At 53.3% G+C, this 23,840-nt stretch overlaps 6 protein-coding genes across 6 annotated transcripts; 2 read left to right on the forward strand and 4 right to left on the reverse strand.

Annotated features, from left to right (window-relative positions):
• Positions 1 to 2,804: 2,804 nt before the first annotated feature.
• On the reverse strand, positions 2,805 to 4,577 carry V2A60_006766 (uncharacterized protein; the record flags this gene model as incomplete). Its single annotated transcript, XM_083258058.1, has 1 exon — positions 2,805 to 4,577. One exon carries the CDS (start codon positions 4,575 to 4,577, stop codon positions 2,805 to 2,807), a length of 1,773 nt encoding a protein of 590 aa, XP_083114184.1.
• Positions 4,578 to 5,563: 986 nt separating this feature from the next.
• On the forward strand, positions 5,564 to 7,004 carry V2A60_006767 (phosphoribosyltransferase-like protein; the record flags this gene model as incomplete). Its single annotated transcript, XM_083258059.1, has 7 exons — positions 5,564 to 5,643; positions 5,819 to 6,119; positions 6,198 to 6,515; positions 6,575 to 6,710; positions 6,763 to 6,771; positions 6,829 to 6,893; positions 6,942 to 7,004. The coding sequence occupies 7 exons, from the start codon at positions 5,564 to 5,566 to the stop codon at positions 7,002 to 7,004; spliced, it is 972 nt and encodes a 323-aa protein (XP_083114185.1).
• A 3,682-nt stretch (positions 7,005 to 10,686) lies between these two features.
• On the forward strand, positions 10,687 to 11,426 carry V2A60_006768 (putative GNAT family N-acetyltransferase; the record flags this gene model as incomplete). Its single annotated transcript, XM_083258060.1, has 2 exons — positions 10,687 to 10,960; positions 11,083 to 11,426. 2 exons carry the CDS (start codon positions 10,687 to 10,689, stop codon positions 11,424 to 11,426), a joined length of 618 nt encoding a protein of 205 aa, XP_083114186.1.
• Positions 11,427 to 11,966: 540 nt separating this feature from the next.
• On the reverse strand, positions 11,967 to 13,358 carry V2A60_006769 (uncharacterized protein; the record flags this gene model as incomplete). Its single annotated transcript, XM_083258061.1, has 2 exons — positions 11,967 to 13,138; positions 13,256 to 13,358. 2 exons carry the CDS (start codon positions 13,356 to 13,358, stop codon positions 11,967 to 11,969), a joined length of 1,275 nt encoding a protein of 424 aa, XP_083114187.1.
• A 476-nt stretch (positions 13,359 to 13,834) lies between these two features.
• Positions 13,835 to 15,763, reverse strand: V2A60_006770 (carboxylesterase/lipase family protein; the record flags this gene model as incomplete). The annotated part of the gene is made up of 4 exons (XM_083258062.1): positions 13,835 to 14,520; positions 14,592 to 14,799; positions 14,903 to 15,386; positions 15,516 to 15,763. The coding sequence occupies 4 exons, from the start codon at positions 15,761 to 15,763 to the stop codon at positions 13,835 to 13,837; spliced, it is 1,626 nt and encodes a 541-aa protein (XP_083114188.1).
• A 1,305-nt stretch (positions 15,764 to 17,068) lies between these two features.
• V2A60_006771 (FtsJ-like methyltransferase-domain-containing protein) lies at positions 17,069 to 22,482 on the reverse strand (the record flags this gene model as incomplete). Its single annotated transcript, XM_083258063.1, has 6 exons — positions 17,069 to 19,120; positions 19,172 to 21,643; positions 21,695 to 21,783; positions 21,832 to 22,212; positions 22,275 to 22,341; positions 22,405 to 22,482. The coding sequence occupies 6 exons, from the start codon at positions 22,480 to 22,482 to the stop codon at positions 17,069 to 17,071; spliced, it is 5,139 nt and encodes a 1,712-aa protein (XP_083114189.1).
• Positions 22,483 to 23,840: the final 1,358 nt, after the last annotated feature.

The raw sequence follows: 23,840 nt of genomic DNA on the forward strand, positions 1-23,840 counted from the left end.
CAAACTGGAAGCAATTAGTTAGTCGGGGTCAGCGGTCGTTGGGGTCCCGTCGTAGCGTGGGCTACTAAGTATTGCACATTCATGCGCCGAGGTGTGAGTGCGTGCCCAGGCTGCCAGCGAGAGTTCGAAGTTGCACAGTTGCGGCGTCGGTGCCGGCGGAGCATAACGGACCCAAAATGAGAAGAACAGATGAAGTAATGTGGTTCCGCCAACGCCCAGTCTGTCATGATCAGCCCAACCAGGACCTTGTTTGCTAACCCCCCCCCCCCCCCCCTGTTGGGGCCCTGAACTAGGTATAGTACACAGGCCAGGCACTTGGCACCTATCATCCGGAGTTTTGCGGATATGGCGTGTGGGCCATAGATCTGCGAGGGAGCGCGCGGTGTCGCCGTGCAAAAGGTTCGCGTCGCATGAATTGTCGTTGACACCAACCAGGTTCGAATCAATCTTTCGTTTTCGGCCTGCATTATCGGTCTCGTGCCTGGCCCGGTAAGCCGTTCGGTAAGGAGACACTGCTAGCGAGGCGACACCGACAACCCGCCCACAATAAGAGAACACCCGCCCACACAAACACACGCACGCACACGCAAATGCTTTCGCCGCGTCGAACAATGGGCACTGAGGCACCGACCAAGGGCACCGGGTCAGTAATAAAAAATCGGGTCGGAGCTGTTCTTGGGTTCTTGGGTTGAATGCAAGGGACCACGAGGAGAAGGAGAAAATGGCTGGCGTTGGAAGTGCGCTAGCCACTTCGGTTCATTGCTCGTGGTTTGGCTCGTCTTATTTTAGGCCCAAATTCCCCCATCCACGACGCGCGGACAAAGAAGCAGTCCGCCATCTGGGGCGTGCAAGGGCATCCTGGAAGAATGCATGTCGGCAGAAGTCTGGATAACGCGTTGCGGGAACTCCGTACGGGACGGGAAAAGGCCATGGAGGCCATCACGGCGAGAAAGATTGTATGTAAGGGAGAAAAGGGGGTCGCGCTCGGCACTTGCGTTTGTCAATGCTCGGGGTTGGGGTTGTGGTGTTGGCGGGCCGTCAAACGTTGGTAATAAAAAAAGAACAAGCTGTCAGGCGTCAGTCAAGACTCAAAAAGGGCCTGAGACTTGGGGGCCGACAGGGCATCCAAGCCTGCGCCGACCTGGGGTTCAGAGAACATGACTCTGATGGCCTCTAGGTTAGGGGGGTTGCTCTGGAAAGAAAAAGCAAGTAAATCTGTAATCCGAAAGCCACTATCTAGTAAGTTACTTGGAAGCACCCCTCCCCTGATAATCAACACCAGGGGGTGCCCGACAGCCTCAATCTGGCTGCGCTGTGCATGGCTTCTGCCAAGCAGCAACCGCCCAACAGCCTGGAGACAATAATCCATCCAAAACTTTGCCTCTGAAAAAAAAAACCACCATTGGCTAGGTTTTGAGTGGTTTGGCGAGGCCGGACTGGCAAAAATAGCGCTCTGAGTCTCGTATTTTGGACATTGTCTGTTCATCGCTGGTCCATCGGGCCACCCAGCCATTGTGGTATTTCCTCCTGCCCTGCAACCAGTACGTGACCGATGCCGCGAGGCTCTGACCAACCCATGGCAAGCCAGGGTTCAGCACAATGCCCATCGTCGCTCTATTGTTAAGTCATTGAACAAAGACAATGGGAAAATTTACCGCCTGCGCCCGAGAACCATGCGTCTTGGCTTGCCGTACCTATCCCCCCCTGCTCAGAGTCCCGTTTGCTGCTCACAACCGCCAGATTTTTCAACGTAATTATCCCTTTTTCGAAAAGTCTGTTCAGAAACGAGGAAATGCAACGCCCATTTCTTTTCGCATTTTCGCATGATAACCCTGGTCACTTTTCAGCCTCGTAATCCCTGTCATGGACACCTATACCGAGCAAATTACGGCAACGGTAAATGAAGTGTGGGGGAAAACAGCTCTGGCCACCAATATTTTAATATAGGCTCACAACGACGCGCCGAAACGAGGACAAAAAACTTTGAATCGACAAGGCCAGCATGTGCAGCAAGGCATGTCCGCTACTTACTGGTAGGCGGGAGAACTGACCTGGTCTGGCAGCCGGGCAGCGGGAGGGGGGGCGAGACAACTTAACTCGCTTATTTAATGAGAACCCAAAACTAAACGAAACCTGAATTTTCTAGATTGATTCAGTTTTTCTTTCTGGGTCTGCCTCCCTTTCCCTCAGCACTGAGTACACTCTCTGACAACAGTGAGCCACCTTGCATTGGCCCCGGCAAGATCCCTGGTCAATTGCCCTTTTGGCTTACAGAGCGGAATTCTCGCCAGCGCGGCACTTAGGGCGAAACGAAAAAGAAGCCGTCTAGAACTTTGCTTGCTTCTTGGCAAACCTTATTAAGCCTCCCAGCGCCACTTCTCCCAGGAACAGCCGCGCCGGCTCATCAACCTAAATTCCCAAGCATCCTGGTCTCCAATCCATGGCCCGCTACGCCCTGGTTAAGTATTGTATGTTTCCTATAAATTGTATTTGTATCAGTATCAGCTGGGCGCGGAGCTGGGCGCGGAGCTGGGCGCGGAGCGCAACGCGCCGACCTTCATCCTCCACCCGTAGTTCGATGTAGGTGGAAACGGGTCGAGATTTATTGCCGAGCCTTGTCTGTCGCGGCACCACGGGCGATGTACTGAGTAGATGTCGCCATCATTTTGCCATGATCGGACACTATTTGTATGAGCTTTTTTTTTCTTTCTTGAGCTCTACTCCGTACTATTCATCCAAAACTGCGCCCTGTCCGTTGCGGCGACTGTTGCGTGATACGAACCTGATATCGACCGAGCCACAGCTCAGAGACGTGCAATGTCTCTCGACCGTTCATTTGCTGTCGCGGCAGGTCTTATGCCATGTTTGGCCCACCACGTTCTGACTTTCCTTTGCTCTCTCGAGTTTCGATGCAGACAAGCCTGGATATCACAGACGCGAAACTCGATGGGTTGGCCGTTGTCGCGCATCCCTGGCAGAAGCCCGCGGGAGAAAAAATGCAACCACTCCAATACTAGGACATGGCCATACGACGTTGCCGACATGACGTCCACCTCATCTGCTTGAATTCCCCCATCTCCTTTGGCCGTGCGCCAGGCCTCGAGCACGTTGACATGTCCGTTCTGGCAGGCTGCGTGGACCACGTCATTCCCGTAGGCGACTGCGATCTTGGACGAGTGCCACCATTGCAGCACATCGGCCTGTCCGAGCTGGGCGGCCCATAACAGGGCACGGCCCGGTCTCAGTACCACGTATTCGTCTTGCAAGGCCGCATCCTGCCACCACTGGAGAACGGCAATGTGTCCGTTGGCGCTGGCCTGCTCCAGCGATGTTTCAGTATATCGCAGGGGCATCCCAGATTGTCGCCACCACCAATCTAGTATTTCCACATGGCCATGTCTAGAAGCTCCATCAACGGCTTCAGCGTCATATACATGCCTGTCGGCGAACCATTGGCTGTGTTTCCAATAGCGCAGCATCTTTGTGCAGGGAAAAAACGATGAGACTTTGGTAGGTATTGTGGTGCCTTCGAGTGTTATGAGCAGTTCGGGCCTGTTGAACTCAATATACTCGAGCACTTCCGCAAGTCCAAATCGAAGGAGAAGCTTGATAAAAAGGGCTGATAGGTGGTTGTATCCGTTGGGTGCTTTAGACAGTTTCCTACATATTGCTGAGCTGTTGCAGGCCAAGGCAGTCATTTCCAACTCGTGCTCATAAACTCTGATGTTATCTAGTTCATCTTTGGGATGGAGCACCCATGCTGGAGGTCTTGGCAGCGACGTATAGATACCGAGGGCCTGCGCCAACTCCCAGTCGTTGGCATGTTCGAGGATCAGGGTCCAAACTTCGGGTGGTAGTTTCGGACACTGCACCCCTTCTTTGAAGCTCATCGATTTACTGGGCATTATGACCTCGATATCACGGCCAAGTCCCAGGAGATTCGCACGGTTTTGTATGATGCGTAGTACTTCGTGAAAGGAGTTCCAACTCGGTACTCGCTTCGCGTTGGCACCTTTTTCATAATGCCACAATATGGGCTCAAGAACCTGTATCGATTTGCCGGAATTGTGCAGCCTGTCTAGATGTTCCTTCGTGGTGGTGTTGGACCACATAGGTTTGCTCATGCCTGGCACCAACACGATGCTCTTTTGTGAGTTCCAGCCTCTCAGTATCTCCCCAAGCAGGGTGTCCGAGATTCCCGCAAGCATCTTGGCAATTCCGTCAGCGTCGAGAGGCAAGCAAATCAGAAGATGGGCCCATTCTACCAGGTCAAACGCTTGCTGGCGATAAAATTCGATGTCCTCTTGCCGGCCTGGGTGGCCGACCGCAAAGCTCATGTTTGGCATCGCAATGATGGTTTGCGTCATGCGCGGTACAACATCGTCGACAACGGCACGCATTTCAATGTCGGGGCTCTTTGACAAACGCACGATAAGGGCGTGAGCCCACGAGGTGTCGCGTGGGCCGGTGGCGACAATGAGCAGGCGCAGCTTGGGCGGCACGGCCTGCTCGTCGAACAGCACAGAGCGGGATGATGGAGGTAATGCTGACAGCGGCAAGCTGGCATCTGCCTCCATGATGCTCGTGTGCGTTGGTGCACGCAAAGCATGAGACACAGAAGCTTGCGTTTGGCGTGATGCTCGCGCCGGTGATGGCAGCAAGCGTAACTGAGCGGCAACAATGACATCTGAGACATGCAGATCTAGCCCTCACATGCCGACAAGAGGTCCAGCTTTGTAGTCAAGTAGCAGACCGGCGCAATGTTCGTGTCCCAGCTATGAGGGCATCGGCAGGGGGCGTGATCTGGGCATGTTGGACTGTAGAGTTTGGGGGTAGGTAGCTTTAATCACGGTGCCATATGACGTGGAGGCTTGAAGTTGTGTATTTGCGAGGCAGCCACGTCTACAGTACCTAGCGCCGGCCGCGGCTACATCACATTGGGCTAGGCCATCCTTGAGATGCTGTAGTTTCGTTCTTCCGGTTATCTGGATCTAAAGGCAAAGTGCATCAGAGTTGTTTCCGAGCGTTTAGAAATATTCCACCACGACCGTCACAAGGTGCAGGCAACTGTATCAGCGTAGGCACGTGACCCTACAGCGGTGTCTAGGTACCTGGCTAAGCTGGGTGGTGAGCCACTGAAGCCGCTGCTAACCCGCCACTGGAAACCTGGCCGCAAGCCACTGGCCTTGCTGTAATGTCGCTGCAGTGCCGATGCGGGCGCTGCTTGTCTTGGGACGCACTGCTTGGATCCGCCGCCCGCATTCGATGGCAAAACTCTGACTCGTTTACCCGCGCGCTCTTTTGGATATATACCATCGCCACGCATCCTCACACTCATCAATTCCAATCTCACAGGGCTTAGCAAGGTTGCATCTGCTTATTCGCATACCGAGCCTGCTTATTCCGGCCAATAGAGCCCTAGCTTTCGTTGCCTGGCTGCATTAGCATACCGTCTCATTCCGGTTGCGTTACCGAGCCGTGACGTGAGAAAAAAAAAAATCCCTGCCCCGCCATACCGAGGAAAGAGAAAGACCACAGCCATCTCAAAAGCCACGCCGATATCATGCTGGATCAAATGGCCAACGAGATTAAGCTTATTTCAGGCACCTCCCATCCGGAGCTCAGTGCCAAGGTGGCCGAACGGTACGTCTTTCCGTCATCTTGATGCACCCGACCGCGTCTTGATGGCCCTTGGCCGCGAGCAAGCACATGTCGCTCTATCGGCCTCTTCGTCCGTCAAGGAGGACCGCACACATTTTACGCACATGCTACTCATCATACGAATGGGACTAGATGGCTAATATGCTACATCTTGCAGCCTTGGCATTGAAATTGCCAACACCATGAGTCTCAACTACTCCAACCAAGAAACTAGTGTTTCCATTGGTGAGTCGGTGCGAGACGAAGATGTTTTCATCCTGCAGTCTACGGCCCCCGGAGACGTCAATGACGGGCTTATGGAGCTCCTCATCATGATTCACGCCTGCCGTACCGCCTCGGCGCGCCGCATCACGGCCGTCATCCCCAACTTTCCCTACGCGCGCCAGGACAAGAAGGACAAGTCGCGCGCGCCCATCAGCGCCAAGCTGATTGCCAACATGCTGCAGGTGTCTGGCTGCGTAAGTTTCTGCCCTCTGCGCCTCATCGTCCCCGTGTAGGATGTCGGACGGCTAACCCTCGCGTGGGCGTCTTTGCAGAACCACGTCATCACCATGGACCTTCACGCCTCGCAGATCCAGGGCTTCTTCAACGTCCCCGTGGATAACCTGTACGCCGAGCCCTCGGTGCTGCGTTGGATCCGCGAGAACCTGCGTGTCGACAACTGCGTCATTGTGTCGCCCGACGCTGGCGGCGCCAAGCGCGCCACGTCGATTGCTGACCGTCTGAACACGGCCTTTGCCTTAATCCACAAGGAACGTCCGCGCCCCAACGTCGTCGGCCGCATGGTCCTCGTCGGTGACGTCCAGGACAAGACGGCCATTCTCGTCGACGACATGGCGGATACCTGCGGAACTGTACGTATTTTCATCACAAGTGGCGATGTGATGGCAGCATTCACTAACACATCGTGTAGCTTGCCAAGGCTGCTGCCACTCTCAACGAGCACGGCGCCAAGGAGGTCTACGCCATTGTTACCCACGGCATCCTGAGCGGCAAGGCCATCGAGATCATCAACCAGTCTTGCCTTTCTGGAGTTGTTGTGACCAACAGTAAGTCTACATTGGATTGAGATATGCATAGATACACGCTAACCAGTCATAGCTGTTCCTCGTAAGTGGCTGAAACACCGCCGAGCTAAAATGCGCTATAATCTAACATGCTTTGCAGTCGGAGACAAGGCTGAGCGCTGTCCGAAGCTCAAGGTTATTGACGTTTCTGGTACTCTTGCCGAGGTACGCTGTTTCATTTCGAAATTTGGAGGTTCCTGCTAATCTTTGTAGGCTATCCGCCGAACTCACAACGGCGAGTCCGTATCGTATCTGTTCAACAACGCTCCCGTCTAAACCCTTTTTGAATAAACTCTTTTTGTTTCTTCGAATTCGGAGTTGATGGTATGTGTCGGTGCGGTTGGAGCACATACGACAGCTACTAACCTTGCAGTTAGGGTTTTCTCTTTTTTTTCCTATATTTGTCTTTTTATTTATCCCTCGCAACTATTCACTCTTGCCATTCAACAGCGGTTACAATTCAGCGACGTTGCCCTTTCAACAACTACACCTCGGAGCTGGATGTAACGTTGGGGGAAAAAAAAAAGAAAAAAGAAACACAACATAACATAATGAAGCTACAACAGTGAAGGGGGGCGAGGTGCGCGTTGCAGATGGGTAGTCTTGTCCTGACCTTGTTTGCGATTTTTACTCTCTTCTTGCAGCGGCGGATGTGCGATTCAGCGGACTCAAGCTAGACGCGTAGTCTTCGTATCATCCTTTCTTGACTTTGATTTCGTGTTTTTCATTTCTGTTGTTGAAAACGCTGCCTCGGCGATGATATAGAATTTTTATTTTCCAGGGATGTCTTGTCCTTGTATGCGTTCATTTAGAAGGGGAGTTCATGTTGAATATATAGACAGAGAGATCGCAGCGGGGGACGACCGCCGGCGTGCGGTCATGTCGAATGGTTATATGATTGGTTTAGACGGCTCCACAGCCTATTTTGGATGGAAATACAGTTTTTTTTTACCTGTTGAGACACTGTTCTGTTGTGATGTTTGTGTCGCGATGCTGTTTCCGTACACGATGGCGACAACCATGCTGGGATGGGAGGCTACCAGCACATCGTGCGCCCTTGCCAAATTACGCATGGCTTCTGGCATTTACATGCTCTTCCGTACAATTTTCCGGGCGAGAAACGATTTATATAGAGGTTACACAAATGTTAATATATTGAGTTGCGTGCATGCGCCGCTCATCGCAGCACGGGGGCATTGGACCCGTCTCATTGCGCCCGAGTACTTTCTGCGGCTTCTGCACGCGCATGCATATGTCACTTGAGACTCTCCGATGACGGAGACTAGAATTTTAAAAAAAAAAAGAAAAGAAAAGAAAAATGTGACGAGAAAAAAAAAGTAGTCGCCGTGGCGAGCTGTGGTCATGTGGTCGTGGCCGTATGTGGCATGTCAGCCAACCAGGTTGATTCCGGGCCAGCCGTCAACAAAACAAGACAGAAAAAAAAAAAGAGGAAGCAGCAGCGGCGGCAGCAGCAGCCAGACAGGCAGAGCATCGCGAGAGGGATACGTAGCTGGCTTGAGAGGGGGGCTCCGGCGTTGTGCGCGAGGTGTGGTGGTTGCCAACATTGGCCCCTAGTCCGCGTGATAACAAGGTCTTGGGGCCTTTTTTCTTGTTCTCACCTCTACTGCTACTTTTGGCATAAGGCGGTGCGCCCGGGTTTTTGGGAACGGGGAAGGAATGCGGGAGAGAGAGAGAGAGAGAGAAAAAGTGTTCATGCAGGTCAGCACAAAGCGTCGCCTGGCGCTGCCACTGACGCACAGGGTACGGGTAGCTGCGGGTGGTTTTGCCTGTTGTTGACTTGTGTGTGTGTGTGTGTGCTTGCGTGCCTCGTAATTACTCATGCATCAATGACCGGTAGCCTCGACCCGGGCCCGTATGTGTGTGTGTGTGTGTGTGTGTGACTTGACAAGATGACCCAGGATCTGGTTCACATCTGAGATGTGGCCGGTTTCCGGGGGAGAAGGAAAGAAGAGGGGAGATGCTTGTCGCGCGGTTAGAGCAGTTGGTAGTGTCTATCCAGTGATGTGGTATGTCCAGGGTATACTGGCACTTTTGGCCTACAATCTTGGCGTTTTATACAATTACCAACAATTTTTGTTGATATGTTTTTCTTCACTGATGACTGCAACAACTTGTATTGTTGTCTCAGTGGGGAAGTGTGATTGAGGGGATGGAGGGCCCCGGGTCTGGCTGGAGAAGCAAAAGCACAGCCAGCCTCGTTAGCTGAGGACCAAGAAAAAAAAAAACTATCAGTAGAACCTCCCTCTGGCCCCACCATCGTCAGTGTGGAGAAGTAGGCGGGAACGACCAAAAAAAAAAAAAAAACACCAAGGTCATTCAGTCATGATCCATGACAAGACGAAAAAAAAAACAATTGCCCACCATCAGAAGGCGGTATGACACCCCTAAGGCCGAACCAGAAAACTGTACCATAGAAATGGACCAAAAGTAGCCTATCTTTGGCAACCGAGTTTCGCATTCACTTTAAGATTCCAAGCGCCGAAAACAAGCGCCATTCAGCGGAATAAGGCAATGGTTGTTGGGAGGATTGGGTTGGTCGAGGATTTCCTTGTCGTTGGCAGTGAGTTGCCCTCAAGCGACGAATTGATGGTGATGCTTTGGTGGTGGTGGTGGTTCACAGTGGCGCGCGCGCGCCCGAGAGCCAAGTCCGTCCGTCGGCGTGAAAGGTGGCGCCGGAGTAGTAGTAGGTACCTACACAGTGCGTCCGATGACGGAGACTGTGCCGGAGTAGTGGCCGTGCCTCCCTCGTTGTAGAAGGGAAGACGCGCTCAATTGAAAAGGGTCAGGATGGGAAAGAGATAAAAATGGATTTGGCATGTGTTAATCAAGAGGCAAAGGAGAATTTGGGCAATGTTCCGGCTTGCGGATTGCAAAAAAAGAAAAAGGAAAAAGAAAGAAAGAAAGAAACTGAAAGGGAAAAATTGGCCTGATGCTGTACATGCGAGGCGCAAATTCACAATCATTCACAGTGCGCGCGCCCGGACTCGTACACACCAACGGCGCCTCCGCGGTCCGGCCACCGGGGGCGAGGGGAAAGACGGTTCCATGTACGTATGAGGTAGGTAGGTAGAACAAATAGATGGGTAGTTATTAGATGTATGTATGTATTACATACAGCCCCCAGCTGTTGCGCCCAGATCCATCGTAATTCCCTACACTTGCCTCTCCTCTTCCTCCTGCTTCCTGCTCCTGCTCCTCCTCCGTCACCCACCTTGGTTCGCCGCCGAGCCTCGTTCCCATATCTTTCTGTATAAACCCCCTCGTCATTTTTGCACCAACTTGGCATCCCTCTTCTCCTTTTCCCCCAACCAATGGCTATCCTACGCTGGCCAACGATCAGGACCACGAGTCCCTTCCCACCCCGCCCACCGCGGCCTCTCCTCGTCCATTCCTCTCGACCACGAGCCCACCCACCACCGCCCGTTACTAACCGACCCCAAACACAACACGTCCTAGTTTCAAAATAGACAAGTACATGAATTCACCCGGCTGCATCTCCAGAAACTGTTTTGGGATGGGGCTAATTGATCCGCTCTCTTACAGGTCAGCGGGGCCACCACCCATCCATACCCATCCCCCCCCCCCCCCCAAGTTGGTCGCTCCACGGTTTCCCATAATAAGTCTGTGTACCCCGGCCAAGGTACCGCCCACCAGCTTAGTACAAGTACACGCCTTCCTCACCTCCATCCATCCAACCACCATTTACCTTTTCTACACCAAACCTACTACCCTCCTTGTTTGCCGTTCTCTTTGACCACTTGTCGACAGAAATTCCCAATTCATACTTGGCATCTCGTCCTTCTCAGACAACAGATAGCTTGCATACACACAACACACACGCTCTCGAGGGTACACCAACACACAGTCTCTCTTGCTCTCACACTCTCACACTCTTCACACACACACACACACACACCCAAACATCTCCATCCTCACAATGTCCGCAGACGCAGCATCTTCCCACACTGAGCCTGGCCCGGCCAAGTCAACTCCCCTCCAGCAGGAGGGCCCTGCCCGCTACTGGGCTCGCGACGGCTTCTTCCTCACCACCGACAAGACCTTTCTCGATCCCTTCGTCGTCAATCAAGTCTTTGACACGGACCTCATGTGGTGGAACGACCCCCTAGACATTGACCAGATGCGCAAGATGCTCTCCAACTGCATGACACTGGCCATTTACTCTGTCCCCGATACGGCCGCGGAGATGAAGAGTAAGTCGTGTCCTTTTTTTTTTTTCTGTTTTTGTTTTTGTGCCCCTCTACTTTGCGTTTTGTTGTCTCTTGTATCCTCAAAAAGTCCCCGGTCTAACCTGTTTCCCCTCCACTCTCATCAGGCAATGGTGGTCTTCCCCGTGAGACTTCCGGCCCCGACTGCAAACTCGCCGGTCTCTGCCGCGTCGTCACCGACTACGTCACCTTTGCCTACCTTACCGACGTCTTCATCCTAGAGGACTACCAGCGCCGTGGTCTCGCCTCTTGGATGATGCGCGCTCTCAAAGAAGTCGTCGACGGCTGGCCCAACCTGCGTGGCCTCGTCCTCATGACCCACGACTCGGCCGCCGCCCGCATGTACCAGCGTGAGCTCGGCGCCCTCGGCTTCGACGAAGGCCCTTCGGCTGGTCTCGTTGTCCTCGAGATGCCCGGCAACGGCGTCAAAGACGTTCCCGAGGACCACTAAGGACCATCACCCCAACCCCGAGGAATGATTCATTGACGAAATCGTTTCCGCCTACGGCAATTTCACGAGCTCATGTCCGCCCTTTCCCTTTACATCAAACCGTCTTCATCTCGCAGGCTCTTCTATCCACGTCTGGCTACGCAAAATAGTAGCCTGTAACCCCATCAATCCTGATTCTCGAATATGGTAGTGTACCGCGAGAATCCAGTCTTGAGCAAGCACATATGCCCTTTATTTTCATTTTCTCTTTTTGTTCTCTTGGTTTACCACCTTTGTTGGCCTGCGCCTCCATCGGTCTTGCTAGACTCGGCGGAAAGAGACTCGAACGTTACAAGTTTTTGCGTGTTTCTTTTTTCATCTTGTTTTGTATCAAAGATTCGCTCTCGATTTCAAAACACCCTCTGCCAAGTTGGAAAACGAAACCAAGATTGGCTAGCAGAGGTATAATTCTGAGTATTATGTTGGGGTCTTTTTCTTTTCTCTATATTATATGGCAGCAAAGCCTCTCTTTTTTTTCGTTTTGGTCTTTCTTTCATTTATTTAGCGGCCCTTGGACAGGGCAGCCCGCATCTCAATCGCTCGCTTATACGGCGGCGCAATCGGCGGCTGCACCGGGTCCAGGGAGACATAGTCCTCGGGCAGCGTGTAGGAAGCGTCCGAGTCAAAAGCGGACAGGTCGCCGCACGCAATAAAGGGAGCAATCCACCTCTTACTCGGGTCCGTAGTCGCCGTCCCCATAGTGTCTGTCTCTTCCACGTCGTCGTATGCCGGCCTCTCCTCCACCACGTCGTGGCTCGGCGATCCGTGCCCGGAACCGCCGTCGCCGCCCGCCACGACGTCCCAGGTGCCGCGCGCCGCGTCCTGCATCGTGGTCGCCGCCACCGCGGGCAGCTGCCGCCGGCGGGCCTCGACCATGGCGTCGAGCCGGTCCCCGACACCCAGCGGGGCCTCGAGGCTCGCGCGGAACCCGGGCGGCGGCCGGAAGTCGACGCACACGACAAAGGCCTCGACGCTGCTGGCCCGGCTGCTGCGCGGCTTGGCCACGACAACCTTGGCGAAGAAGAGCTTGAGCTGCGCGTACAGCACGTCGACGTTGCGCCCGCGGAAAATCTTGGCCACGAACTTGCCGCCGGGCCGGAGCACGCACAGCGCCAGGTTGAGCGCCGCGAACAGCAGCTGCGACTGCACGTAGATGTCGAGGTCGTGCAGGCCCGTCACGTCGGGCGCGCCGTCGCTGAGCACCAGGTCCACGAGGTTGGTCGCCTTTCCCTTTGCGCCGTTGTCGTTGTCGTCGTCGTTGTTGTCCTCGGGGTCCAGCGCCGACAGCAGGAGCGGCACCGTCGCCGGGTGCGTGATGTCGGCCCGCAGCGTCGTGATGCCCGCCAGCGGCGAGATGGGCTGCAGATCAATCGACACAATCTTGACCTTGTCGCGCCGCCGGGAGGCGGCGTGCTGCGCGGCGAGGTTCCGGGCGAGCTCGTCCTGCGGTGCGCTCTGGCTGTTGCTTTCGTCGTCGCCGTCGTCGTCGCCGCCGTCGCCGGTGGGCGGCAGCACGCCGAGCATCTGCTGCCGTAGACGGGCCTCGCGGTCCTGCCACGCGGCGCGGCCAAACTTCTCACCCTTGATGAGCACGCGCGAGAGGACCTGCGACCAGGAACCTGGCGCGGCGCACAGGTCGACGACGCGGGAGACGTTGGCGAAGAGGTCGAATTCTGCAGCGTCACGGAGACAAGGAAATATTGTTAGCAAAAGTTGGAATACACATCCACTGGCTGGGAGAGAGGGAGAGGGGTATCGTGGAATGGATGGAGAGGAGGAAGGGGCCGCACCCTCATCGAGCTGCAGCAGCTTGAATGCGCTGCGGGCTCGCCAGCCTTGCTCCTTGGCTAGGCGGTAGTAGGCATCGCGCTTGTCCTTGGACGATTTGCCCATGGTGGCCGTCTTGCGCCGCTCGTGCGTATGTGCGGCTTGCTGCGGAGATGGTTGTTGGATGGATGCAAGCTGTTGCCCTCGAGTGGCCGAGTTTTTTTTTTTTTCTTTTTTTTTGGCGGGGGGGTTGATGCCCCGCGATGATTGACCCCACGTCGGTGACGCAGCGGCTAACAGTGGGCAAAGCCGTGTAAGTCGACAGACTGTGCAACGATGCAAATTGTGAACAAAATTCTGTTCACCAGACCGAGAAAAAAAAAGGGGGGGGGGGGGGGGGGGGGGGGGGGGAGGGGGGCACAAAATGATTCCCTATATACTCTTATTTGAAGATTGTCTCTTCTTTACGGTCAAGCATTATTTGTTGCTACATTGTTGTTGCTACTCCTTGGACCAAGACATATTATATATACCCAGGTGTGTCGCAGAGCTTTTTCAAGCATTTCGCATTTACATTCGCTATTCACACGTTCACCATAGGATCAACAGTTCTTGGCCGGCATCTTGTAGCCGCCAATCTGCTCCCAGATTGGGTTCCAGAAATCGCACTCGTCAAAATCGATCCGCTCAACCGGCGTGCCGTCGTCGCCCACGTACACGCCCTGGCGCTCGCAGACGTCGTACCCTGGCCACTCCTGCGCGCACGACGACGGGCTGCCCTTTTGCGCCATGGACGTCCACGCCCTGACCATCATCCTGCTGACGCTCTTCTCCCTGGCCGTGTAGTTGCAGGTGCCTCGGCCGAACGGCTGGCGGTCCATGTTGGCAAAGACGAACGGCACCTCCGCCGTGTGCATCGGGCCCGAGAGACGGCGACTGTCCGGGCCGGGGACCGCGACGTCGCCGACCTGGATCCACGGGCACGTCGGCCTGAGGCCGAAGCGGTAGGCGTAGGCCGGCACGCCGTTGCGGCGCGCGGCCTCGAGCGCCTTCTGCGCGGGGCAGGTAAAGGCCACGACGGTCGAGAGGTGGTACATGCCCCGGAGGACGGCCTCGGACTCGGTCCACTCGGGCGTGGCAAAGTGCGAAAAGGGGTACCGCTCGCGGATGGCCCCGGCAAAGGGACCCCATAGGCTGACGTAGTCGGTGTAGTTTTGCTCCGTCAGCTTGTCGGCGGCACCGATGGCTTGGTAGTATGGGTAGATGAAGAAGCTGGACTCTCCCTCGGCTGTGGCAAGGAAAAGGGACTTGGTCAACCGTGCACAGGAAAGAGACTGGTAGCAGGGTAGGGACACATACTGGATCCAGCCAGAATCGGAACCAAGGCGCCAGTCTCGAGAGGCTGCTCCTTGATGAACTCGCCATCAACGATTGCAAGGGCGATGCTGGTAGTGTTGGGCCATTGCACCCCGTAAAGCTGCCTCAAGAGGCTATTTTTCTGGAAAACAGGCGTCTTTGGATACGCTTCGACCAGTTCCTGCGCAGACTTGCCTTGAAGGCATTTGAGCTTCGAAATGATTAGTGAAAAGAAGATAACACGAGCAATGGACTTCCTTCCGCTTTCTCCCCCCCCCCCCCCCCCCTCGGATGCCAAGTTAGCAGGCACTTACATCATTCGTCGCGCAGCCCAAAACGCCCACGTAGCTGGCGGCGATCCTCTGCGCCTCCTCGAGCGTCAGCACCTCCGAGCCGCCGCCCGACTGGAGCACCGCGCCGTCGAGGAGCGCCGGGGCCCGCGGCAGCGCCGAGACGACAAAGGCATTGTCCGCGCCGGCGCTCTGGCCAAAGAGCACCACCGCGCGCGGATCGCCCCCAAAGGCGGCGATGCCGGCCCGCACCCACTCGAGCGCCGCGACGTGGTCCTGCAGCGCCATGTTGCCCCGGATGCCGGCGGCGGCGAGGCCCAGGAAGCCCAGCGGGCCGAGGCGGTAGTTGAACGTCACGACGACGGCGTCGGTCGCGAGGTGGCAGGCGTCGTACATGCCGTAGGCGAGGTCGCCAAAGACGTTGGCCCCGCCGTACGAGTAGACCTTGACCGGCCAGGGCTTGCCGTTCCCGTTGGGCGCGGCGGGGACGTAGACGTCGAGATAGAGACTGAGGCCCTTTTCGTCAGCGAATCGACGCTTTTTCTGAGATTTCTATCCCTCTCACAGCAATCTCTTCTTCTTCTTCTTCTTCTTCTTCCTCCTCCTCCCTCAGTTCCGGATATCAACTTGTACATACCAGTCCTCGGACGGAGGTGCTCCGCTGCCAGAGTCGTCAAACTGGATGCAGGCCGACGGCGGCGTCGTCGCATTGAGGCGGCCGCCCGGGAAGCCGCCCTCCAGAGGCTGCGGTGGCATAAATCGCAGCTCTTTCACGGGAGGCTTCGCGTACGGGATACCCTGGAAGAGCTTGACACCCGTATCGGCGCAGTAGCCACCCGATATGGTGCCGGCGGGCAGAGTCACCTCTGGCTGGCCCGCGGCCATTGCGCCGAGAGCGAACATCGCCGCGGATGCTGATATGGGACTTCTCATGATCACCTTGTGTACCTGAAGCGCTTGTCCATAGACAGTTTGCTGGGGCTCTCACGCATGCAGAAAGAAAAAAAACCAGACAAGATGCTCGGCGAGAGAAGCAAAGGCTGCCAGCTGAGTAGTTATATATATAATCGCAAACGGCCCATGCTGCTATCCGCTTCCCTTGGCAATACCACAACCCGTCGCCGCAATACATTTCGTGCGCTATAATAGTATAAACGACCCTCGAAGACAAAAAAAGGGGGCGTCGAGGGTTCAGCAAATGAAATCTCACGGAGAACGACTTACCCCCGTTCCCGTTCACCACCGTGGTAGCTTCCATTGCATGAAAACCTTGTTCCCGTCCTGGGACCCCTACGAGCGGACAGCGTGATCAGACACCATCTACATTCATCAGGCTCCATGTCGGAAACCAGCCAATTACTTCGCTAGCGCAAGTAGACACTAACTTTAACTGTCCCCCCCGCTCGTCTATATCTGCGGTATGCCCGTGATGGACAAACAGAGTCACCCAGTCCTGGTGTCCTGCACGCGCGGTGCGGCTGAAGTGGACACAGCCTTGTCAACAACAGCCAGTCAAGGCAAGCAAACAAAACAGCGTCGTCGCCTACTCAGTAAAGCAACAGGTGTGCATGTCTACTCGGAACCCGTATGGTCAAACCTTCACGTCTGTTATGCCTCTTCCTTGCAGTGTTGATCCTTGCAAGACAGCTATCTCAGTGGATAGCTTCGTCAATGCGGCATGGGTTGGGTTGCAGTGCGGCGTTTGTGGGAATGGCACCCTTGAGAATTTGTCAGGAAGGCAAAGGAGAGTTGATGGAAAACACTCTGCCGACCCCAAATTAGCCCAAGCTGTTAGAGATATCGCCAAAAAGCCCAATCTCATGCACTCACCCCCTTCTGGCCATCGTCGAGTCGTTCGAGCAAAGGGGAATAGTCGAGAGGTCTGGCAGCGATCCCAGTGTTCATTGTTATGCTTCAACAATTCTAGATACTATAACTACCAAGTCTTCTTTGGCAGAGGCATCGTGTCGCGATTACTGTCGGGTCACTCAGTAGCCTAAGCTATCAACACAAGTACTCACCCATAACTGAGTCGCCTGTCGCGGAGGGCGCTGATTCACACAAGTCTCACACCAAGAGAATCATACTGATTGCCTTGCCATTTGCCCACGCAAATAGTTTTGCGATAAGACAAGTTTCTAGTGATATGTCATGATGGTCTAATATACCTCGTCTCTTCAACGTTCCATGCTAAGCAATGCCTAATTCTCCTCCTATTACATCCAAGGCCTCCCTTAGCAGTTCCATCACCTTTTCATCGCCTCCTGCTACCAGTCCCTTGACTAGGAGCGGATAGAGTCGCAGTAGATGCTTTCTACTCTTGCTTTGCGCCCCCTTGAGGGCGGGAATAGCTTCAGACTCACTCTGCAGCTCAACTAGCTTTTGCAGTGTCCACAGGAGTTCGTGTTTCTGACTCAAGGGCTGTGGCATTTTGCCTCGCAGCGGCTGGTCAGCCACATACGCCCGCAAAGTTAGAGCGCACCGTAGAATGAAAAACGGCGCCACCGAAGAAGCGATGCGGGCTTTCATGGGTATTGGAGAGTCATCTTCCTTTGCTCTCCCCTTCTTCTTTGGCTTCGATTTGGGGGGGCCGTCAGCCTCCTCTTCGGTAACCAGCGCAAAGAGCTCTTCGAACGTGACATAAGCAAGCTTAGTTCGGCGTGTTGGGGGTACAAATACAGTTCTGCCTGTGCGTGTCGCATACAACGCAGACAATCCGTTTTCGCTTTCTCCGTTGATGATTTCGTAATCCGTATCCGTGGGTGCATGAATTATGGATGTCTTGAACAAGCTAGAGGCAAGAGATTTCCTGGCCATCTCGGGAACATCTTCTGCACCGAGATCAGGTATTATCAAAGCTCGCAATTGTTTAAAAGAATCAATGTCAAAATCTTCGTCGGCAGCAAAATTAGCCTCGGTCACGGCACTTTCGCAGTCAGCACTCAGAATTGCGTCACCAAGGCTTGCAACACTGAACCAAACGTGCTGGGCAATCTCTTTGGAGACGTTGAGGCCCTTCAGCTGTGGTAAAGTAGCCGCCAAGATGGACAGCGAGGACGATGTTGCGACTCTCCACGGCTGGACCGCTCTGGTTGTCAGTGGGAAGCTGTACTTCAACGCAATCGGTTTGCAGAGCGCTTCAAGGGTCGTCGCCAACGACCCACTAACGTAAATATCCTCATCCGCCGCATGTTTCAATGCCACAGATTCTAGAAAGGTAATACTTGCTCTCGATAGTGCGACAAACGTCCGCTTTGACTTTTTCTCCAGACTCAGGTCTTGTTCGAACGCAAGTGTGGCAAGTTTTGAGCCGTGCGACAACATCGCGGACGGTACCCCATCCACATCGGTTCGTATCATGTTGACCGTTTCCATGATCTTGGATTGAAGTTGTGTCAAGTTGTCCAGATCTGATGCAAAGGAGCCAAATGAAGCCTCCTGAGCTGCTGCATGAAGCAGAGTCAAAATCTTTTCAACTCTCTTCACAGTAAGTCTGTTTTGAACCAGCTGATAAATTTCTGCCAAACACCCTACATATGCAAGCAGGCATCCTTGATTGTCTTCCTCCCTTGCTTCACTTGTCTTGACAGCTGGTATGCCTCGCGCCCACAACTCCCAAGCCAGGTCAACAGCATTTTCGTTGAGTTTCGCTTTCTGGTCTTCGTTCGCTTGCAGTAGGATATGGGCAAGTGCCTTAAAGGTTGCAGTATTAATGGCGAGAACCTTGAAGTCGAGCAGCTGTGCAAAGTGTCTCAAGAGCTCCTTCCACAGATCGTTAAAAGACGAATGGGCTGTGAGAACATCAAGGTAGTTTGCTAAAAGTGTGGATATGCCATTGAGCACGACAACTGAAGTATCGTGCCATTCATGGCGGGTATCGGAGGTCCCATCATCGTTCGCGGATTGTAATTCATCTTGGAGCGATGTCAGGAGTCTGAACAGAACCGATCTGATGCACATAGACCACGCCTCAGCCGTGAGGCGGTCTCCATAAGCGTCAAATATGCGAAGCAACGTCTGTATGGCACTGTTGCGAAGCTCTAGTCTAGTATCAGAGCTAACAGCTGTAAGACGCTGTAGCAATACAAGCCAGAGGGCTGCCGAAGAATTCGTATCCGCGCTGTTTTCAGCAAGTCTTCCTAAGCTGGTAGAACCCACAGCTTTCATCAGCTTTTCTGTAATTTCTAGCGACTCCGAGCGACCAGAGAGGAAGTCGGATAATATCCAGAAAAACGTGACAGTCTAAATCCCAGTTAGCGTTACGCTACAAGTCCTTATAAGAGCCCATCATACCGTCAAAGCAATATTCAAGTCGTCGTTTTGCGAGCTGAAACTGTACAGCGCATCGACAAGAATCAAGAAGCAGCTGTTAGGAAGCGAGGCCAAGAAGTCAGAGCAGATGAGCTGCAGCGACCCGAATGCAGAGCGAACGAGCTTTGATGATCGGGTCCCTATTTGTCTGTTTGGGTCTCTCCCATCCTCTGGGATCGTTTGGCTGGCCACAAACACACTGCCGATGATTTCAAAAGCAACATCCCACCCTTCCACCAAACTTTCACCATAATTCTCGAGGATTTGGCGAAGTCCTTCGAGTATCACGCGATGAATCTCCAAGTCCGTCGCGTTACCGGCCACAGAGTCCTCTCGTTTGTTATTTTGTAGGGCTGTTAGTGCATCACGCAATCCAACAAGAAGACGCAACTGAATCGGGCCCCGTAAATCTTCTACAAGGTTGGCTGCTATACTACCAGACTCAAGCATAAACCTTGCCAAAACTTCTGCAGCCCTGGTGCGAATCGGCGCGCTCATCGTGTTTGAATTCAGAGTGGCACTCAGCTGTGTAACAAGCAACTCCCAGCCGGATTTATCCGGATCGCTTGTCAGCAACCTGTCCGAATTGATGGATGCAATTTCACCGAGCTTGGCTAAAGCAAATAAGAGTTCTTGGTTGGTGTCCGTAGCTGCTTGGCTGGAAAAGCTGAGCACGCGCCTGTGCTGACCCTGGCCGGGTTTGAATGGCACTTTTTCTTGCGGCTGCGTTGGGGTGCTCTCTGACGAGAGCTGTACAGTCAGCAAGCCGCAAATGGCTTGAATGACTTGCACAAACTGTTCGTCGGGAAAGTCAATTGTACTCTCAAACAGTCTGGATGCAGCAGTTTCGACGGAGCGAACTTCGTTACTGAAGTTTGCCATCAACGAGTTGTGTTCATTCTCACCCCCCTGTTCAGATGACCTGCTGACAGATGGCGATCTGATCGAACCTTTGCTCGTAGAGAATAGAACGAGGTCAGCCTGTTGCAAGGTTTCGAGGATGATGCTCCATGATGTGCCGAGAGTCGGGCCGAGAGCAATACCAAGATTCAAAAGAGCACGTAGGCAGAGTAGATTTCGAGTATTCAAGGATGCGCTGCTTACATCTGCAGTTGGCTGACGTTTATTTTCCACTGACTGGGTCTGAAGCGTCTCGACACTCAAGAGCCCTCTGGCGTTACTCAAGATTGTGGATGCGGGACTCTCAGGGACAGTGCCAGATATAGTAGGCCTTGATTGCCCGGCGCTGAGACAGGCCGTCAGTACATTCGGTGGCACGGCTGACTTTCCAAGTGTTGTCAGAAAGGCGTCTCTTGGGGTTGAAAGCTGAAGTAAGCCGGCAACATGAGCAAAGCGTTGAAAAGCTCGGACTAGCCCATGATAGTACTCTGAATCTAGCGAAGCATAGAGGAAGTTGGAGCATGTGGCCAGGATGGCCGGCCAACACTCATCCACTATGGACGAACATATTATCACTTCTGAGTGCAAGGGATGACTTTCGAGTGTGAGTGGGTTGACAGGGATCGGGTTTTTCTTAAATGACGACGATCGCTCAGGCCTAGTTCGAATCTTTGAGCTCTCAGCTTCCAGCTGTTGCGGCGAGTCTCTGGTCGATTCTTGCGGGGATACTTTGCGGCGGCCCTTACTGTCATTGGAGACTGTCAGTGGAAGGATGAACTTGGCGAGGCCATCCGAGAGAGACGAGATGCATGCCAAAATCAAGCTGTATACATATGTTTCGGGTATAGGAGGCGGTTCGGTTTTATCCAGTTGGTCGATACAAGGAATACGAACGGTACTCCATTTTGAACTAATGCCAACATGCGATGATTCTGCGCTGGATGTGCCGCCCATGATGCCGCCGACACCACTGGCTTCCAAAACGGCCTGATCTGAGGCATCCTGGCTGTCACGATTATCAGACGCTGGAATTGTAGACTGGTGACTAAGCCCGATGACGGCGGGTTTCTCGGTGCCTAACCGAACAAAGACGGCAACAAGTGTCTTGAAGACGTCTTTTTGCCCCTTCTTGGCGTCGTACAGGGCATAGATTTCGCGTATCAGCGCGTGTTCGGCGAAGAGTCCACGAAAAACTTCCATGCATAAAGCTCTCTTCCATACAAGCGAGTCATGATCCATCAATTGTGTCAAGATATCAAGCGCTTCACCACACTCTGCCGGCAGGAGGCTAATGTGACGGCGCAGCAAGGTATACAATATGCGGACCAGTCTGACTGAGGTCGAAAATGTAGGTTTTCCCTTGAGCGCGCTCACAATAAGAGGCATAACACGCACTCTTAGAACTTGCACCTGTTCGGGATGCGTGGCCAATAAGTTTCCGTGGTTGGTGATGACAGATTCGATCAGTTCCAGACCAAAGGTTTGGTGAAGGCCGGTAAAACGCATATACTCTGGTCTTTGGTTCTCAGTAAGAAGACATAAGTCATTGAATATCTATCCGAGGTCAACACGAAATCTTGTCTCGAGGGAAGCCATATCACTCACTCTGTATGCATCGAGAGCTGCAGCACGCAATTCGACTTTACCATCGGCAGTAGCTGCCTCTCCGACAAAGGGTTCATTGGAAGCATTTTCTACTGATGTCAGTGGGCTTGATATGTCAGATTCTTAGAGTGACGTACTATCTTCCGTCACAACCTTGTCAAAGACAGCAACCACAAGTTGCTGCAGTGTAGCGGCGGACGTGTTGTTGACAATTGCATTTTTGCTGCTCTGCAAGATGAAGCAGATGTTGAGCGTGGTAACAAGCAACTCGCCTTGCAACTCTATGGCGTAGTTTTGAAGAAGCGATGGCAAAGCTTGCAGGATTTTGAGTTGGACATCCAGAGCGGCGGAAGAGGCTTGCATCAAGGCCTCGAGAACCTGGTTGAGCTTGGACCGTGGCAGCGCACTAGCGACAATGAGCCTCTGCAGGCACACGATGGCAATGCTGGTGAACTTTGCATTTTTGGTGCCGCAGGCGATAATGAATGGGTTGACGAAATTAGTCTTTTGCGATAGCTCTGGTACGGGAGGACGGGTGTTATTAGTAGGCGCGCGACAAAGGAGCCAAGGGATGGCTCACGGTCAGAAATGGCACTCTCAGACACGGGACCAAGTTGCTTCAAGTCTTCCAGAGACTTTTCAGCAGCCTGTGTAGTGATGTAATCAGTATATATGATTCAAGCTGATACGTTCTACAGAAAAGCCAGTACCTGTCGCAAATCATTGTGCTTGCGCTTGCTCTCTTGAATGAGATTAGCTAGTTCGGTAGCGAGGAGCTGTGCCGTCATGTTTCCTCCGGCCCCGCAATCAGCTCCGGAACGGGTACAAGCTTAAAATCGAGCATCCATATAATAGCGGCTTCTTGAAGAAGGGCACTTTTTGAATTATGGTAGTGGTGGCGACAGGGTGGTGTTCGGCGTTGGTCAGTACACGTATGCTATCAATCGATGCCGTCCAAGGCACGCGGTACATACCCGCTAACCTTGATACAGCTCGAGGCGGCAGAATCTTTCACCGCCCACGCCGCTTCACGTGCATGACGGGCAGCTACAATTGTTACTAAGTAGGTATGGCCGCGAACCGGGCATCTGTTCTTGGTTGATGAACGCTGGAGAAGAAGCTTTATCAATTGTCTCGTGAAGAGAGTGATGAGAGGATCAAGGCCTGTCCATGCTAATTCTGGTAGCGATACCTACCCATCACCTCAGGAGTGTCTCCTTTGCCTTCGGGACCTGAAGCACACCCCTAACAACCAGTCGACTGCGCAGGCCACATTCGTCTACCTTAAGTATCGATTTCTAATGTTTCCTACGATTTCATTGCACGCTCACCAAAAAATGTCATCCGCACCTGTCTTACTTCGTCGACTTTCATTCGGTAGCTCAATGTGTAGCTTTGATACATTCATTTTGCCACATGACCCCGCGGCAAGTCATCGTGAGAGAGCTCAGGTCCCCTTTTCCTCCCTTTCGTTCTCCAATGGTAGCTGCTCACGAAGCTCATCCTGACGACGCGCAATCTACTCTCCGTCCCCATCAATCTACTTGATGCTACAAGTCCAAGTACAAATTTCCTCCACTCTTTGCAGTGCCCGCAGCACAAGCCAGCCTTCCACAACTATGTGGAAGGGCATCGCATTGTGCTTTCCTGGTATTCACCGAAGCAATACACTTGTCGATGAGTACTAAAACATGACCAGTTTTATTCATCTTGAATTTGACTTCTTATAGCTAGTCGAATATCTATAAACCCCGCGCTAGCTTCAGTGCCAATTCAGTAACGGTGTCTAGGCAGGCGTAGTTTATGGAGTGTATCAGACGTGAAAGGAAATTATAGTAGCGTAGTGACCTGGCTGCCAAGATAGTGTCGTCAGGTATTCTGTAGTGGTTATGGTATAGTGACATAGTTTGGGTTCCTTTGGCTTTAAGACATTGATTGAGTGGCCTTGATACCAGTCTTTTGTTATCGTATTTTGAAAGATTACTTTTGGTTTTCCTTCAAGAGAACTTTGAAATGGCGTACATCTAAGACTCTGTGCCTTTCTTCTCCATCCTAACTAGAAGAATATCATCGAGCGCAAATCAGATGATCGTACCAGGTCCATGCAACGGCTTACAGAGACTTTTACTGGTTTCTAGTGAAGCCA

This window comes from Cordyceps javanica, chromosome 4 (assembly GCF_051103115.1).
Source record: "Cordyceps javanica chromosome 4, complete sequence".
NCBI lineage: Eukaryota > Fungi > Ascomycota > Sordariomycetes > Hypocreales > Cordycipitaceae > Cordyceps > Cordyceps javanica.